Source organism: Rattus norvegicus, chromosome 2 (assembly GCF_036323735.1).
Source record: "Rattus norvegicus strain BN/NHsdMcwi chromosome 2, GRCr8, whole genome shotgun sequence".
Taxonomy (NCBI): Eukaryota; Metazoa; Chordata; class Mammalia; order Rodentia; family Muridae; genus Rattus; species Rattus norvegicus.
In genome coordinates this window covers 218,950,670-218,965,553 of record NC_086020.1, presented here as the reverse complement: position 1 = coordinate 218,965,553, position 14,884 = coordinate 218,950,670, and the positions used below count along the sequence as shown (strand labels likewise).

Here is a 14,884-nt window from a genome sequence, read left to right as displayed (position 1 = left end):
GGGAACCACATTGTGTGGGTGCTGGGAACTAACCTCAGATCCCTCTGCAGGAGCAGTACTGGTCATGAGCACTGAACTGTTTCACCAGCCCCAGTTCATTCTGTAACTGTAATGGTTCAGAGTCCCCATGAGTGCTGTGCAATCCCTCCTCCTAGCGAAACTAAGAGATGGATCCCTGAAACCTTGGTCACAGCATCTTCATGCCTGAGAATTCATAGGTTTAGTTCATATTTTTCTATAGGCAACTGTTCTTAGCATAGACTGCTGAGTGTGAGCTCACTGTCAACATGCTTTATCTACCCCACATCTTCTCTGTACAAGACAGTTCATGCCTTCCTGTGCTTAGGAACAGCAGAAAGCAGTTACAGGCCATATTTGGGGTGTTTTGTTTTATTCTAAGGCAGAATCTCCATGGCTCGGGAATAATTTTAAACAGTGAAACCACAGAGCACAAGCAGCAATGGCGAAGGCTCCTCATTTGGCCTGAGAAGTGTAGCAGAGGGCACAGTGGTGCCTGTTGTGCCTTAGCTAGGACCACAGTCCTGGGCCAACTCTTCAGTTATGTGCTCTTCTGCATGTTTTCAAGTGGCTAGGAAGTCTAAGGTACTGACTTCCAGGGGAGGGCTGCAAAATCCCTTCACCGGGCCTATACATTTTAAACCCTTCAACAGGCCTGTACGTTTTAAAGCTTTGGAATCTGAATAACAAAGGTCAGCCACAAATGTGGAAGACACAGTGAGTGTGTTGTCTTTTGTGTCCTAACTGTGAGGGTTCATTCGCTACATAACACATGTCTATTTAAAAAAAAAAGTTAAGAAATAGCCAACAAATGTTTTTTCTGTAGTGGCATTTTGCCTTTGGAAATAGTGAAGTTTTTGTTTGTTTGTTTGTTTTAAATCCTTTTAATAATGAGATTTGCTTATTGTGACAGAAATAGGTAAGTAAAAAGTATTTTTGATTAAATGAAAATTGCTTTGGCTTGCCTTAAGTAGTGAGTTCACCTAGTGAAAATTCTTTTACTTGTTTAATTTTTGTGCAGGGGGAGAGCCCAGGAAGCAGCCATAGGTAAGGTTTATCAAAACAACAAAATGTGTAAGTGTTGTGTGACAAAACTTCCTGGGGAGATGCAACACACACATCTGCTCACTCCCACGACAGACCAAAGTATGGACTCCACCAAAGTCAATGAGTTTTATTGGGGTTACTTACAGGATTATGGGTGAGGGGTTACATACAGGAGCAGAAATGACTCAAAGACAGCAAAACCACTCTAGCTAGGTAACAGCTCACAAAGCTGGGAATCTGGAGTACACTGCACAGCCTGCAGGTAGCTCAAAGGGTTGGATCGTGTCCTCAGGTGCCTCAGGTGGTTCATACCGCCTGTAGGCAGCTCATCTGGTGTCAGAGTCTTCTTTGCATAAGACTTATCTAAGAATGACGCTTAGTTTTTTCTTACTCTGGCAGAGAGGGGCCTGGTGAATCTGGTCAGTTTCAGGGACTTGCTGAAGTTATTTTGACTTGTTTACCTTTTTATTTAAGGAGCTTCTCCTCAGAATGGATTAGAACTTTTAAACAACACATGTGAGCTCTTCAGAGTCTTATCACAGTCTTCAAGATACTGAGTATTTTATGATTTAGAAACAAAATTTTCTCATTACATAAAAGTAAGACAAATAATGCGTTTCCCCAAACAATATTTTGAATAGTAAAAAAAGATGTATATTAATTTCTCAGATTTTTTTTCTTTTGGACTTAGGTTATGAATCATTTAGTTTTCTTAAAGCCTCTTAACATTGATAACTATTTCTTTTTATATTTATTTTACCCCCTTTTTCTTCTTTTTGACATTCTAAAACATTCTTCTAATTAAAAAACTTTTACAACTTCAGAAGTAACTAAAACCTTGGAAATATAATTTATTTACATAACTTTTTATCTGCTATTAAAATTGCATAGACTGCTTGAAAAAGAAGCATCTTGCCTTGAACTCAAAAGAAAGTTCCTGGGCTGAAGCGATGGCTCAGAAGTCAAGAGCACTGACTGATTACTATTCCAGATGACCCAGATTTGGTTTTCAGCAGCCATGGCGTTTACAATCGTCTGTAACTCCAGTTCTAGGGAACCTAAAACTATCTCTGGCCTCCCTAGGCGCTAGGTGAGCAAATGGTGCACAGAACGTTCTAGTGTCAGTGTAGGTGTCTCCTCTTTGTTATTTTTGCCCTTGCATTTTCTTAGTTTAGCAAACCTTTGTTGGGCAGCTGTCCGTGTGCCAGGCACTGGGTTACATATTGGACTTTGAACAATCAAGTGTGAACCTGTTGTGACAATGCAGGTCTGTAATGGCAGCCCTGGGGCCACAGGATCAGTGACGTAGACGTACGACAGACAGACAGACACACGCGGAGGAATGTCTGGGCTGCGTCCACCCTTAAACAGGAAGACGACAAGGCTGAGCGGTCAGATGCTTGCCTAGCACGTGCACAGCCCTGGTTAGTCCAGGCTTCAGTGCTCTCACTCTCCCCATCCCCCACCTCCACCTCTCCCCGTGTGTGTGTGTGTGTGTGTGTGTGTGTGTGTGTGTGTGTGTGTGTGTGTGTGAGAGAGAGAGAGAGAGAGAGAGAGAGAGAGAGAGAGAGAGACCAGAAGAAAGTATATTTTACTGAAAGATCCTGGCGATTACATTTCAATATTTCAATATTAGGTAGCAATTAAAACAGCTGTTATAGAACATACTAATAAACCTAGAGAATCCCTGTGACCCAAATGTGTATGGGGAGCTGTGTCCAAAAGGACTTTTTTTAAATAAATGATAACTGGGTTGATCTCTAAAGAACTAGTTAACAAGTATTGTTCAGGCAGAGAGACCTTCACGGGTAGTCAAAAAGTGTCCATACAGAGTGAGAGAATCGCTTAGAAGGGAGCTCTGCCCTTCTAACAGAAGCCCTCCTTCTAAGAGGAGACCATAAATAATGACAGAAATGTATGCCTTGCTTTCAGTGAAGGTTCTGAAAAGACAATAAAAGACACAAAGTTCCACCCCTAACCAAGAAGCTGTTTGCAGTTGATACCTGCTGGGAAGGGGAGAATCAGCTTTCTCTGGAGTGTGGCTGTTGGGTATCAGCCACACTCCAGTACAGGCGCCAGGCCAAGCCCAGGAGTAATTGACCAACACAAAACACTCTCTGCCTTCTTTTTTTTTTTTTTTTTTTTTTTTTTTTTTTTTTTTTTTAAGCTTTTTCTTTTCTCTTTTGCCGATTTTCTTTTCTCTTTCTTTTTTCTTGTTTTCTTTTTTTGTTCTTGTTTTTTTTTTGTTTGTTTGTTTATTGGTTTTCTATTTTAGCAGGGGAGGAGAGAAAGGACATTAAATTGAATGGAGAGGGTCAGGAAGGCATTGAGGGAGGGAAAGAATATGTTTACAATTATATTGTATGAAAAATGTGTAAGTAAGCATTAGGTAAGCGCTTAATAAACTCTAGGGTGTCTGTGTTGCTGTACTGTGCTTCGTTTTGAGACATAGTTGCCTAGAGGTGGGATCCTGATATATGTAACTCGGCCTGGCCTCAAGAGTTCCTGTGTAGTTTAGCCTGGGGTGAGCTTTAGATCTTTCTGAATGCTGGCATTACTAGCCTGTTGCTGTGCCCAGAGGTAACTAGCTCCGTGCTAGGGCACTTATCTAGTAGGCACCAAGTCAGGGTCAGGTCAGTGCGTCGGTCGCATACCTGGATTGCGGGATGATAGAGCAGGGTTCTCGGAGCATAGGGAAGAATGGTGGGAATTAAATAGGCACACAGGAAAGGGACTTTGAGAATGGTTGAAAAGTGATAGAGGCAGAGAACCAGAGAACTTAGGAAGGCAAAGGAGAAATGAGAAGGTCCAGACACAGGCCGGGTTAGAGGGGACGCTCAGGAACGTGAGTCAGAAGGATCCAAGTTGTTTGATGTGTTTAGCAGCATAGAAGCCGCTGGTCACCAGAGTTACTGGGGTGACGGCAGCTGGTGTCTGCAGGGACCGAAGGAGTGAGCTGAAACAGGGCATGGAGACAGGAAGCAGGCTGGGTAGAACGGTGCTGGACCGCCTGCAGTAAGTCCCAGCTACCGCATGCTTGTCTTAATCCGGGTCCATCTCATTTCCCTCCCATGTCATCTCTGTGCTTACGTGGAGGAGCTGCACGGGGTAAGCACCAAGGTACAGGCCGTGGACGTGAGGGAATCTCGAGATAGTGATGGCCTCAGGTAGGTCATCTTTAGAAGGGAAGCAGGAATACAATGAATTTAAGCACTGAAGTGGAAATGAAATGAGGCTGCCCTTAAGAATAAAGAGCTTGAATAAGAAACTTAAAGTTACAGAGTAGTTAGTGTAGGTGGTCACCTTGTGTAAGTTAAAAGACTTGCTGGAGGCTGAGGGCCAAATTGTTGCTGCCTTTTTTCTAGCAGAAGGGGCTTAGAGTGGATGAGCAGAGTGACCGGTGTAATGTAGGAATGTGGGAAGGTGTGTAGAGAGAAGGAAATTCAGACCTGATATGAGAACGTCCTTTCCTAAGTGGAAGCCAGGAGATTGCTGTCTTTATTGGCTAGTATGGGGAAGGATGCAGGGCCCAGGGAGCCCTGGATCATTGGAAGGATTAGTTCTGACTGTGAGCACTGAGAAGAGAGTAGAGCATACTGAGGCTACACTCTGGTGAGGTGTTGGGGGTGGGGGGAGGGTAGCCGAGGACAGCTGTGGCGCAGAGCTGTGCAGAGTCTGTAAAGGGAAGCACACCACCTCACTGACAGAAGGGTTTTTGTGTTGCAGCTTATAGTTTCACCTAACAGTTGAAGCTGTGTTCTGTTGCTTTTATATATATATGTTTAACAGTAAAATTTCAGCATTCTCTGGCTTTTGGAGTGTTTTATTTGGACTCAGGTTCATCAGAAGGGTTCTTGTTTTGTTTTTTCCTGTTCCTTCCCTCCCTCCCTCCCTGTTTTCTCTAGGCCACTTACTGAGGAAGAAATCGTTGACTTACAAGAGAGGCATTATGACTCTATTGCTGAGAAGCAGAAAGACGTGGATAGGAAAATCCAGAGGGAGGTAAGTGGCCTGCCCTTACCTCATGAAACACATGTTGTGACCCTGTCATAGTAAGAGCTCATGTGATGTCACATGACAAATCTAGAGGACTCTTAAATGCAGTTCTCAATTCACTAGTAGACGTGTCAAGCAAGAACAAGTACTTTTCTGGGTCAGCCTAAATCAACTGCTGTTTCATGATGAGCTGTGTTTTAAGTTTTCGTGTCTTGGGTTTGTGTGTTCTCAGTGAGCCAAGTACCTGAGCAGTCATAATGTGTACGTAAGTTTATGGAGGTGGCCTGTAATCACGGCCTCAATATCACTGAGTTAAAGACAGTCAGTTTATGTCACTCCACATTGAAAAGCCATCTTCAAGCTGGGCATGGTGGTATGTGCCTATAATTCACAGCCCTCGAGAGGCACAGGCAGGAGCGTGTGAGTTTGAGGCTAGTCTGTGGAGCATAGCCTCAAGGACAGCCCAAACTATATAGGGAGGCCCTGATGCGGTATAAAGGTGCTGGGTTCAGTCTGACTACCAAAAGGAATTGTTTAAAGTAAAAATAAAAAACAGAATGTTTACTACCATCTATGACTCACGAATGTGTTAATCTAATCTACACATTATAGCTGACAGTACTCGAAAGAAAAAGGGGGTTAGAGCTTGATTTAAAATGCAATTTTAATATAAGGTTAACAGATTTAAAGTGCAGTAACTTATCACTAGGATTTTGTGTATGCCATTATGAATGGTAAGAATTTAAATCATGGGGCTGGAGAGATGGCTCAGTGGTTAAGAGCACTGACTGCTCTTCCAGAGGTCCTGAGTTCAATTCTCAGCAACCACATGGTGGTTCACAACCATCTGTAATGGATTCTGATGCCCTCTCCTGGTGTGGCTGAAGACAGCTACAGTGTACTCATATAAATAAAATAAATAAATCTTAAAAAAAAAAAAGAATTTAAATCAGAGAGCAGTTTTGACTAACGAATACTAATAAAATTGAGAAATGTGTATAGATGTCTATTAAGTGGAAAGACAGGAATCTGGGAAAAGCAGAGATGTGATTGACCTTGGATTCAAGACTTTTCGATATGTGAGTGCCAAAGCCATTGCTGTCAGGGTGACGAGTATTAACATGATGCCTGAAAATGAAAGTCAGTGCGTTTTCTACAGAATGCAGTGATGGCTTACATATCCTCTTGGGTATTTTATAAAGGAATTTGAAATGAGCAGCTACAAACATACCAATTTCCATATGTTTCGTAGATATCAATTATTTTCAATGATTTATGTTTTGTTTTATAATTAGAATAGCTGGTTTTCAGAGCAGCTAGACAGGTTCTGGTTTCTGTTAATCCTTATCATTTTGTTCATGCACAGTTAGCCTTACAAGAGGAGAAGTTAAGACTAGAAGAAGAAGCTTTATACGCTGCCCAGCGTGAAGCAGCCAGGGCAGCAAGGCAGCGAAAGCTCCTGGAGGTGAGGGGGCAGCCCCAGCGCACACCAGGGTTCCTTCTCTCCTTGTCCCCTCTGACAGCTCCACTTGGGACTTCTTCCTACAGTCAGTGCTCCTTGTTTAGTAGAGGCTGTACTTATGCGTATATTCTTTGGAATCCCAAAGGCAGATTAACCTTTCTTTCTCTTCGAGAACCTGTGCTTGATGCTCTCTGTGTAAGTTTAGCTTCAGGTTAGCAGCAGCTGATTGTTCTCAGTTCAGATTCTTTTGGGGAAAGTGCTGTGTTTAGAGGACAAATATTTTGAAATTAGCCATCAATATAAATTCTCAAGTATTTTAGTGTATGTTCATGAAGACTTTTAAAAACAGTTTCTTAAATGGTAAGACTCTTATTCTTAATATAAGACACGCTATATGCTTTATGGCTCACTAGGGGTATTGTCTGATTCTCAATTTCTTACGTGTTTGAGACATTAAGTGTTAGTCTAGAAATCTTTAGTATGTTATCAGGGAAGACAGCTTTACCATCTCTTACATGACATGGGAACAGCATTTTCACATACTTGACAACTAACAGTAACAGAGTTTTATAGAACTAGGTGTCAGAAACATTAATGGGAAGGAAGGGTCTTAGTTTAAAATATACAGCAGTCTTAGGAGAAGGCGGCATTTGAGTCCCCTGCCTCAGAGGTAAGGAGGCTGAAAGGAGGCTCTTCCTGCTGACACAGGAGAGCCAGAGTTCAGGCGCAGCGGTGCTTAGCCATAATTTCCTGTGGATTTGCCGCCAGTGTGCAGTGGTCCAGTGTTCAATAGGATAAAACCCGAAACTCAGATGACCTGGAAAATCCTGTCTTTGTGATTTCTATATAAACTATTTCCTTCTCTCTCTCTGAGGGGTGGGTTTCAGCAGATGCTTTATGGGGAAGTGCCTTTTTATAGTACATCCTAAGTAGTGGAAAACTTTACAGTTGACTGTCACTTTCTATGAAACAAATTGTTGCTCTTAATATAGACATTCTTTTTTACAATAATAAATTTCCTCTCTGCCATGTCTTTGGTTAAAGCAATGGTTCTCAGCCTATGGACCGAATCACCTTTGGTGATCAAATGACCCTCTCATAGGGGTCTCACATCAGATATCCTGCATATCAGACATTTACATACATAACAGTAGCAAAATTACAGTTATGAAGTAGCAATGAAAATAATTTTATGATTGGCGTCACCATAACATGAGGAACAGTATAAAGGGTCACAGTCTTAAGAAGGTTGAGAGCCACTGGATTAAAGCACCCCATTTGATGTGTCAGTTTGGGTAATCTAGGTCCTCTGTGTTCTTGTTCCCATGACTAAATGTTTGCTTTGGGGATGCATCATTTGCATATCATACATGCATCATCCATGGGCTCAACTATACAGACAGATGCTGGCTGGTTCATTGCTTGTCATAGCAACTGGGTCTGCTAAGGCAGCACGATAGCCATCTATAATCAGATGGAGAAGCAAAATTAGCACTCATGCCAGGAATACACAGCCACCTTCAGAGCACAACTTGGACGGCTCTGTAGAATCCTGTGCTGAGTCCCCAAACCAAACCATTGCCATTAAAGTACCTGAGTCAGATCAGCGTTCAGATCCTTAGATTACTCCTTTCTCCAGCAGAGAGGACTGCAGTGTGACCTAGCAGTTGCCCTACCTGCCTTATTCATGACGTCAGTAGCGAGATGTTAGGGCAGCATCTGTCTACATCCACTTCACAACTGAATATTCTCAGCACTAGAACATCACACACTGGTAGGCTGAGAAAAGTCCTGTCCTTAAATAAGAGGATGTAGATGATGAAGTAATGATGAAGGGAAATTATTTCAGTGGAATAACACTAACTTTCTGTTTTTAGAAACTGGGCACAGAAGGATGTTGACATTGCATGGGTATTTTTTAAGAGAGTAACTTGACATCAAAATGATTTTGTATTGCATTATGTTCCCAAAGCAAGAAAAGCAGAGAATTGCCCAGCGCTATCATCCCAGCAGTGGAGACTGTCAAAGGTAAAGAACATCGCGCCTTCCCGCCTCTGTCTGTGGCCACAGACACTGTCGGTCTCACAATGTTTGTAAATGTAGTCACCTCAAGGCCCTGGGTTCAATCACACATGTAAATGTAGACACATGCACACATGTGTACACACACACACACACACACACACACATATATACACACTTATACATATAATATGTGTGTGTATACACTCATGTATACATATATACACTGTCTCAGGATACTGAGAGCCGTGGGTTTTTTAAGCTATAAGTGATCATTTATTCAAATTGACTTTGGTACCATTGTCTGAGTGATCGCATCATCCTGTAGGAAGGGATGTGGTAACTGGGTTCCTGCGGGTAAGGTGGCAATAATCTTAGTTAATGAAGACGGTGCTTGCTGGTATGGGGTCATCGCACAGCTCAGCTCTGAGACTGCCTTCACAATTTGTCAGTCTGTTTTCAGTTTCATGGTAGCATTAATAAATTAAGACCCATTTTCACCAGAATATTCTGATTGCACAACAATTACAACTTTGAGGAGTAAACTTCAAGCCAGAAACCCCATCACTGACATAGGTATTCATTCTGTTAAATCTATTACTAATGCATTTTTAAAATTCACTTTTATTACAGTGTAGGACCAGAAGACGACTTTGAAGCTTCCTTAAGAAATATAAAGTCACAGTATGAAGTTTTTCGAAGTAGTAGTAAGTTTTTAATATATTCTCTAAACATTTCCAGTTCACTTTTTACCACATTAAGAACTATATTTCTGGGCATTTGGAAGAACAATACTATTTAGAGAGACAACTGTTTCCTTAAAAAGAGAAAAAGAAAATGACTGTTGTGGTCAGAGCCAAGGCGACATTTCAGTTCACTTGATGTGTGTTCCAGGACTCTCATCTGATGCCACAGTGTTGACACCAAATACGGAAAGCAGCTGTGACCTAATGACCAAAACCAAATCAACCAGTGGGAATGACGACAGCACCTCCTTAGACCTGGAGTGGGAAGATGAAGAAGGTACGTTACTCAGTTTCCCTGCAGAGTCACGAGCTTGCGTTAGTCCAAATGTTTTCTGCCTTGTGTTCATAGTATTTAAATTGACTATATACAAGCCCATGAAAATTCATAATCAGATTTTTTTTATGGAGTCTTACTAGCCTTAGGTGTCCAGGAACCTGCTCTGTAGACCAGGCTAGCCTCAAACTCACAGAGATCCACCTACCTCTGTCTCCTGGGTACTGCAGTTAAAGGCATGAGCTTTAATAACCTGGCCGATGGTTATTGTTTCTTATGGTTAGAGAGAGGGAAGAAGAGAGAGAGAGAGAGAGAGAGAGAGAGAGAGAGAGAGAGTGTGTGTGTGTGTGTGTGTGTGTGTGTGTGTGCGCACACCTTACGACATTCATACCACAAGTGTGGAGGTCACAGACCAACTACGGGAGCAATTGGTTCTCCTTCCACGATATGGGGCCTAGGGATTAAATCAGACCTCCCTCTGGACAGCAAGCACCTTTACCACCTCAGACATTATACAACCATGGCTTAATTCATTAACAGTTCTAATCGCATAATCAGTTGTTTAGAAAATGACTTTAAACTGCTCAAGAGGAGACAGAATCCTTCAAGTGGAAAACTTCATGCGTTAGGTTAGAAAAACATTTTTAAAATTAGTATTTGCTTTCTTAATTCCAAAAAACATAAAAATGTAAGTAATTTTTAAGTAAGTCAGCTAATGTGTGATTCACTGTAAATGAACAGTTTAGCTCTTCAGGCATTTATAGACCGGAACCTGTTGTTTGGATAATGTTTGAATTTTAGCTGCTTGGTGTTCTGAGCTCTAACGCTTGCATAGCTATGTAATCTATCATGCAATGGTTTTCATCCCCAAGAGGCAGGAATAAAGAGTAATTTTTCATGTTTTATATAATGTTCATGCATTACTAACCTGTATTTGGCTAGGGACAGTGATGTAGCTCAAAGGGAGAGTGTTTGCCTACCGTGTGCAGAGACCTGGGTTTGCTCTTCAATACATGAGAAAGAAACAATAAAGAAAACTATTTGAGGGAAATGAAAATGGTTGGCATTAAATATATAAAACACCCAGTACAGGGCATGGCACACACACATCCTCAGAATTGTAGCCAAAATATTGACTTGTTTCCAACACCACTGCATGTTAAAAGTACACAATGTAAGAAAGACCTGGAGTACAGAACTGAGGGAGCCAGCAAGCTGTGCACAGTTCATAGGATGCTGCGATGAAATGGATCCTAGATATCCTGTAAGCATGCTCATTTGTTTTGTCAATTAAAAGACGGGCAGGGAACGTGAACAGCTCCGTTTATGATGGGCTCCGTTAGCTCGTGAGATCTTCCTGGTGTCTCCTTCCCTAGTCCTGCAGTTACCTTGGTGTAGGTTTGGTTCCCAGTCTCCTGTTCGTTTGTACTTACTCTGTCATGTACATGTGCTCGTCATAGTCATAGATAAGACTGTCCTGGTCATCACGCAGCTCATTAGCAAAGTCGTTCTACTAGAGTGGGCGGAAGAAAGAATCCCCGGAAAACCTTTTTGGTTGATACACAATTGCAGCTTCCTTTAGAGAAATTTCAGTCCAAGGAAACAGGTCCATTCTATTCTATACAAACACATAGGCATGTGACTTCTCAGCCCACAATATCTGTGTGTATATGTGTGTGTGTGTGTGTGTGTGTGTGTGTGTGTGTGTGTGCGCGCGCGCGCGCGCGTGCATATCATGTGTGTATTGCATGCATGTGGAGGCGGGGTCTGCCTCAAGTGCTCTGGCGCTGTCTGTCTTGTCTCTGGGAACTGGCTCACTGCTTATGCTAGCTGGCTGTCAGAGCTGGCTGTCAGAGCTGGCTGTCAGAGCGCCTTGTCTCTGCTCTTGAGCTCTCCGATTACACTTGCAGGCTCACTAGGCCTGCATGGCTGCTGACGTTCTCCTATTTGTCTGGCAAACAGGTCACCAGCTGAGCCATCCATTCCCCCAATCCTGCTCATTTTTTTTATGAGTATGCCCTCATCTAGTATAACAACTTACTTTATTGAGTTGAGTCTTTGTAATTTTTTTGGGAGTAACAGGCAACAGTGGTAGAGATAGAATACTCCTTTTCCTTCCTTTCCTGTGAGATCTGATTCTTTAAGGTCAGAAAATAAAGTCGATTGTGTCCCCTATTCCCTATAACCTCTGCCCATCCTAGATTTTAGTTCTTTTACCAATGTCAATTTGTATTTAGAAATTTAGAAGTCACTGTCCTTTGTCCCCTCCGTCTACTTCAAGATTTTTGAGACTCATGTTACTAACAATTTATACTAAATCTAGAACCGTGAAACATCTGTACTCTATTGTAGTAGAGATCCAAGCCATCACAAGAACACAGACTTTGGGGCCAGACTAGGTAAATTAAAATCCTGCCTTGGTTAGCCCGTGAGCCTGAGACTGGCCCAGCCCACAGGGAGCCCTGGGGTTCAGGCTCTGCTTCATAGCTGTGACGTGGCTGACACGCACCTCTCGGCTGCAGTTTCTTTCACTGTAAACGGAGCGGATGATAGTGCTGTACGCAGCCTCACAGGGCTGGCCAGCGTACTGGACGTAAGTGCAACGTGGCAGGGACCTGGGAGTTCCTGGAAAAGCCCTTGTCATCTCTGTAGTTTGGTCTTCGCCTTTCCCCAGGAAATGCAGCAGCCATCTGCTGGGAAAGGACCTGGGCAGACACCAAATGGCCTTATGAGACCTGTAGCAGTGAACTCTGGTCTCCGTTGTGTTTCATTTGAGGGCCTTCAGAAGTTTTTTCTTATCAGGAAATCAGTGTCGCAAGTTTTTGTTTGTTTTCTCAACGGTGTGATATGTGGAGATCACACCTCAGGTTTTTTCCCTTAAGCCTCACTCACAGGACAGGCGCCATGGGATAATTTACAAAGCAAACCTGAGAGTCAAACAAGAGCAGTCATATTATTAAGCTGGCACTTTGTTTGTCTGTTTTTCCAGGCAGGTTTGGACAGCCTGGAACTCTCTTTGTAGACCAGGCTGACCTCAGACTTACAGACCCACCTACCTCTGCCTCCTGAGTGCTGGGATCAAAGTCAGAAACCCTGGCTTAGCTGGCATTCAGTCTTACTGGGCTTTCTTTCAATGTTCTTACAATGGCAGGAATGAATAGGATGCTGCCCATGAGAGAGCGCTCCAAGACAGAGGAAGACATCCTGCGGGCAGCGCTGAAGTGCAGCAGCAAGAAGGGCAGCAACCCCACGTCCGCCTCCGATGACTCCAACGGGCTGGAGTGGGAGAACGACTTTGTCAGTGCCGAGATGGACGACAATGGCAATTCTGAGTACGCGGGGTTTGTGAATCCTGTGTTGGAACTGTCGGAGTCCGCCATCAAGCAGTCTGATACAGATCAGCAGATCCGGTAGGGTGAAGCTGTGACCTTACTCACCAAATGTTAACAATCAGCTAGAATGTACAGGTGGCACGCCAGGGCTCTTTGTGAGGGCAGCAAAATACCACGTGACAGATGCTTGTTTTCCTGGAGGGACAGCTGAGTGCTCCAGTTGGTGTGAGCGCAGCATCTGCCTTCTGCGTCCCAGGACTGACTCAGTGATTCTGACATATCAAACACTCATGCCTTTCTGTTCACCCCGTCAAGTTCTGCATCTTAAGTCTGCATTCGTTTTCCTCTGACCGCTTTACTCAGCCTATCTTCCTATAACAATCTAAAAGTGTTTTTGTTAGTTCAGCATATGTACAGGCAGCATGAGGAGGTGGGGGGATCCCAGGAAGGCAGACCCTTCCAGCAGAGGCTCCTTTGGTTGCTTTTACTCTTCTTGTCTTGTAGACAGCAGGAATTGGAGATGACCCAAGCATACTGATGTGCGGGCACACACGCGCACACACACACACACGCACACACACACACACACACACACACACACACACACATCCTAAGCCCTGCTTCACTCAATCTGGTGACAGGATTAAAGATGCTTCCAGAGTTTGGACACTTTGAGTTGGTAATAATGAAAACTAATACATAAAAATATATATTTAAAATTTTTACTTCCTTTCACATGCCATTATATTGGCTTTAAATTGAGATTTTAAGTTTTCACTTTCATTTTTTAAAAATTCTATATTTCCAGTGAGTGATCTTTGAAAGATTTTTACACAGAACATATTCTGTGAGTGATTTAAGAAGACATTAAAATACGGGTATTTCAAAGTATATAACCTCCTTTCTGATATGAAAGGTCCCATTGTATTACCCTTTCCTTCGCCTTGTAGTGCAAGGCGCTGTGTGGGATGGAACTAAAATGGCGGCGTATTAAAGACCCATGTCTGAATCTGTAGAGAAGGCCAGGGCTGGGAAGTGTTTCCTAACTGCGTTCCTTGCTTTGGCTGAGGACTGAGTGTCACTTTGGGAAGCACACGGCATTCTGTCTCCCTTGCTGTTTTCCTCTCCTCAGCAGCGATGGTGCATGCTTTCAGCAGTACAGGGCGGTCAGGTAGAAATAGTCAAGTTCTTGCTGTGCGTGAAAACTTATGTGGCCCTTTCAATATTTGAACTGCTATACGATGACATCTATAATTTTGTCATTTTTAAATCTCATACAAATAAATATACTTTGATATGTAAATATGCATTAGGTTATGCTATTATTTATATCTATCTTAAGATTTAAATTGTAGGTGTGTCATGGAAATAATTTAAAGGCACTCTGTTCACATTGCCTGTGTTCATGCTTTCTAAGGTTTATATTACATCAGATGTATATTTTTGGTTTGGCATAAGCTACTGTTGTAATTTTCTTGGCTTTTTGTTCATAAAGAATTTTCTGAAGGAATGGTAACCTTTCAAGGATTGTGAATAAACATTTTTACAATTAATCGTATTTGCCTATCATTGCTTCGTAATGGGGCAGGCAGTGTGACTCTTGGTGTTAAGTATTTCCTTAAATCAGCTGTGAAGGTAAGAAAACATAAAGATTTGCTTTAATTGGGGTGGGGGATGCATTCCTGCTAGCCGTTCTCTGAAGCAGGTAGGGACTGGGAGGTACTAGGAGAGCCGGCATCGAGCGCCTGCTTCGGTGTGTCAATGGCACCTCAGCGTTTCGTCCCATCTGGAGACCTAACATCGTTCTTTCTCCCTCAGACTGCATGAACACTGTGTCCTTTGTCTTGTTTGGATCTTGTTCACTGTAGACCTGCATAAGGGTGATAGGCTGTCTTGAAATCTCCTGTGCCAATGAAATTAGACTAGAGCTCTGCAGTTTCGCCTAAGGCAGATCCCTAGAACAAGGGCAAAAAGCAGTCAGTCACAG

General features: G+C 42.8%; 1 protein-coding gene across 7 annotated transcripts in view; it reads left to right on the top strand.

The window, feature by feature from the left end:
* Ap1ar (adaptor-related protein complex 1 associated regulatory protein) overlaps positions 1 to 14,450 on the top strand; it is a 32,392-nt gene extending 17,942 nt beyond the window's left edge. For 3 of the 7 annotated variants that reach the window (XM_006233291.5, XM_063282218.1, NM_001191850.1), the window contains 7 exons: positions 1,040 to 1,065; positions 4,971 to 5,067; positions 6,428 to 6,526; positions 8,496 to 8,551; positions 9,179 to 9,252; positions 9,440 to 9,568; positions 12,717 to 14,450. In XM_006233291.5, coding sequence (XP_006233353.4) covers positions 1,040 to 1,065; positions 4,971 to 5,067; positions 6,428 to 6,526; positions 8,496 to 8,551; positions 9,179 to 9,252; positions 9,440 to 9,568; positions 12,717 to 12,979 — 744 coding nt within the window. In that variant the 3' untranslated portion in view covers positions 12,980 to 14,450. The remainder of the gene's footprint in view (positions 1 to 1,039; positions 1,066 to 4,970; positions 5,068 to 6,427; positions 6,527 to 8,495; positions 8,552 to 9,178; positions 9,253 to 9,439; positions 9,569 to 12,716) is intronic. The other 4 variants (XM_039102717.2, XM_063282219.1, XM_039102718.2 and 1 more) reach the window with 3 other exon arrangements.
* Positions 14,451 to 14,884: the final 434 nt, after the last annotated feature.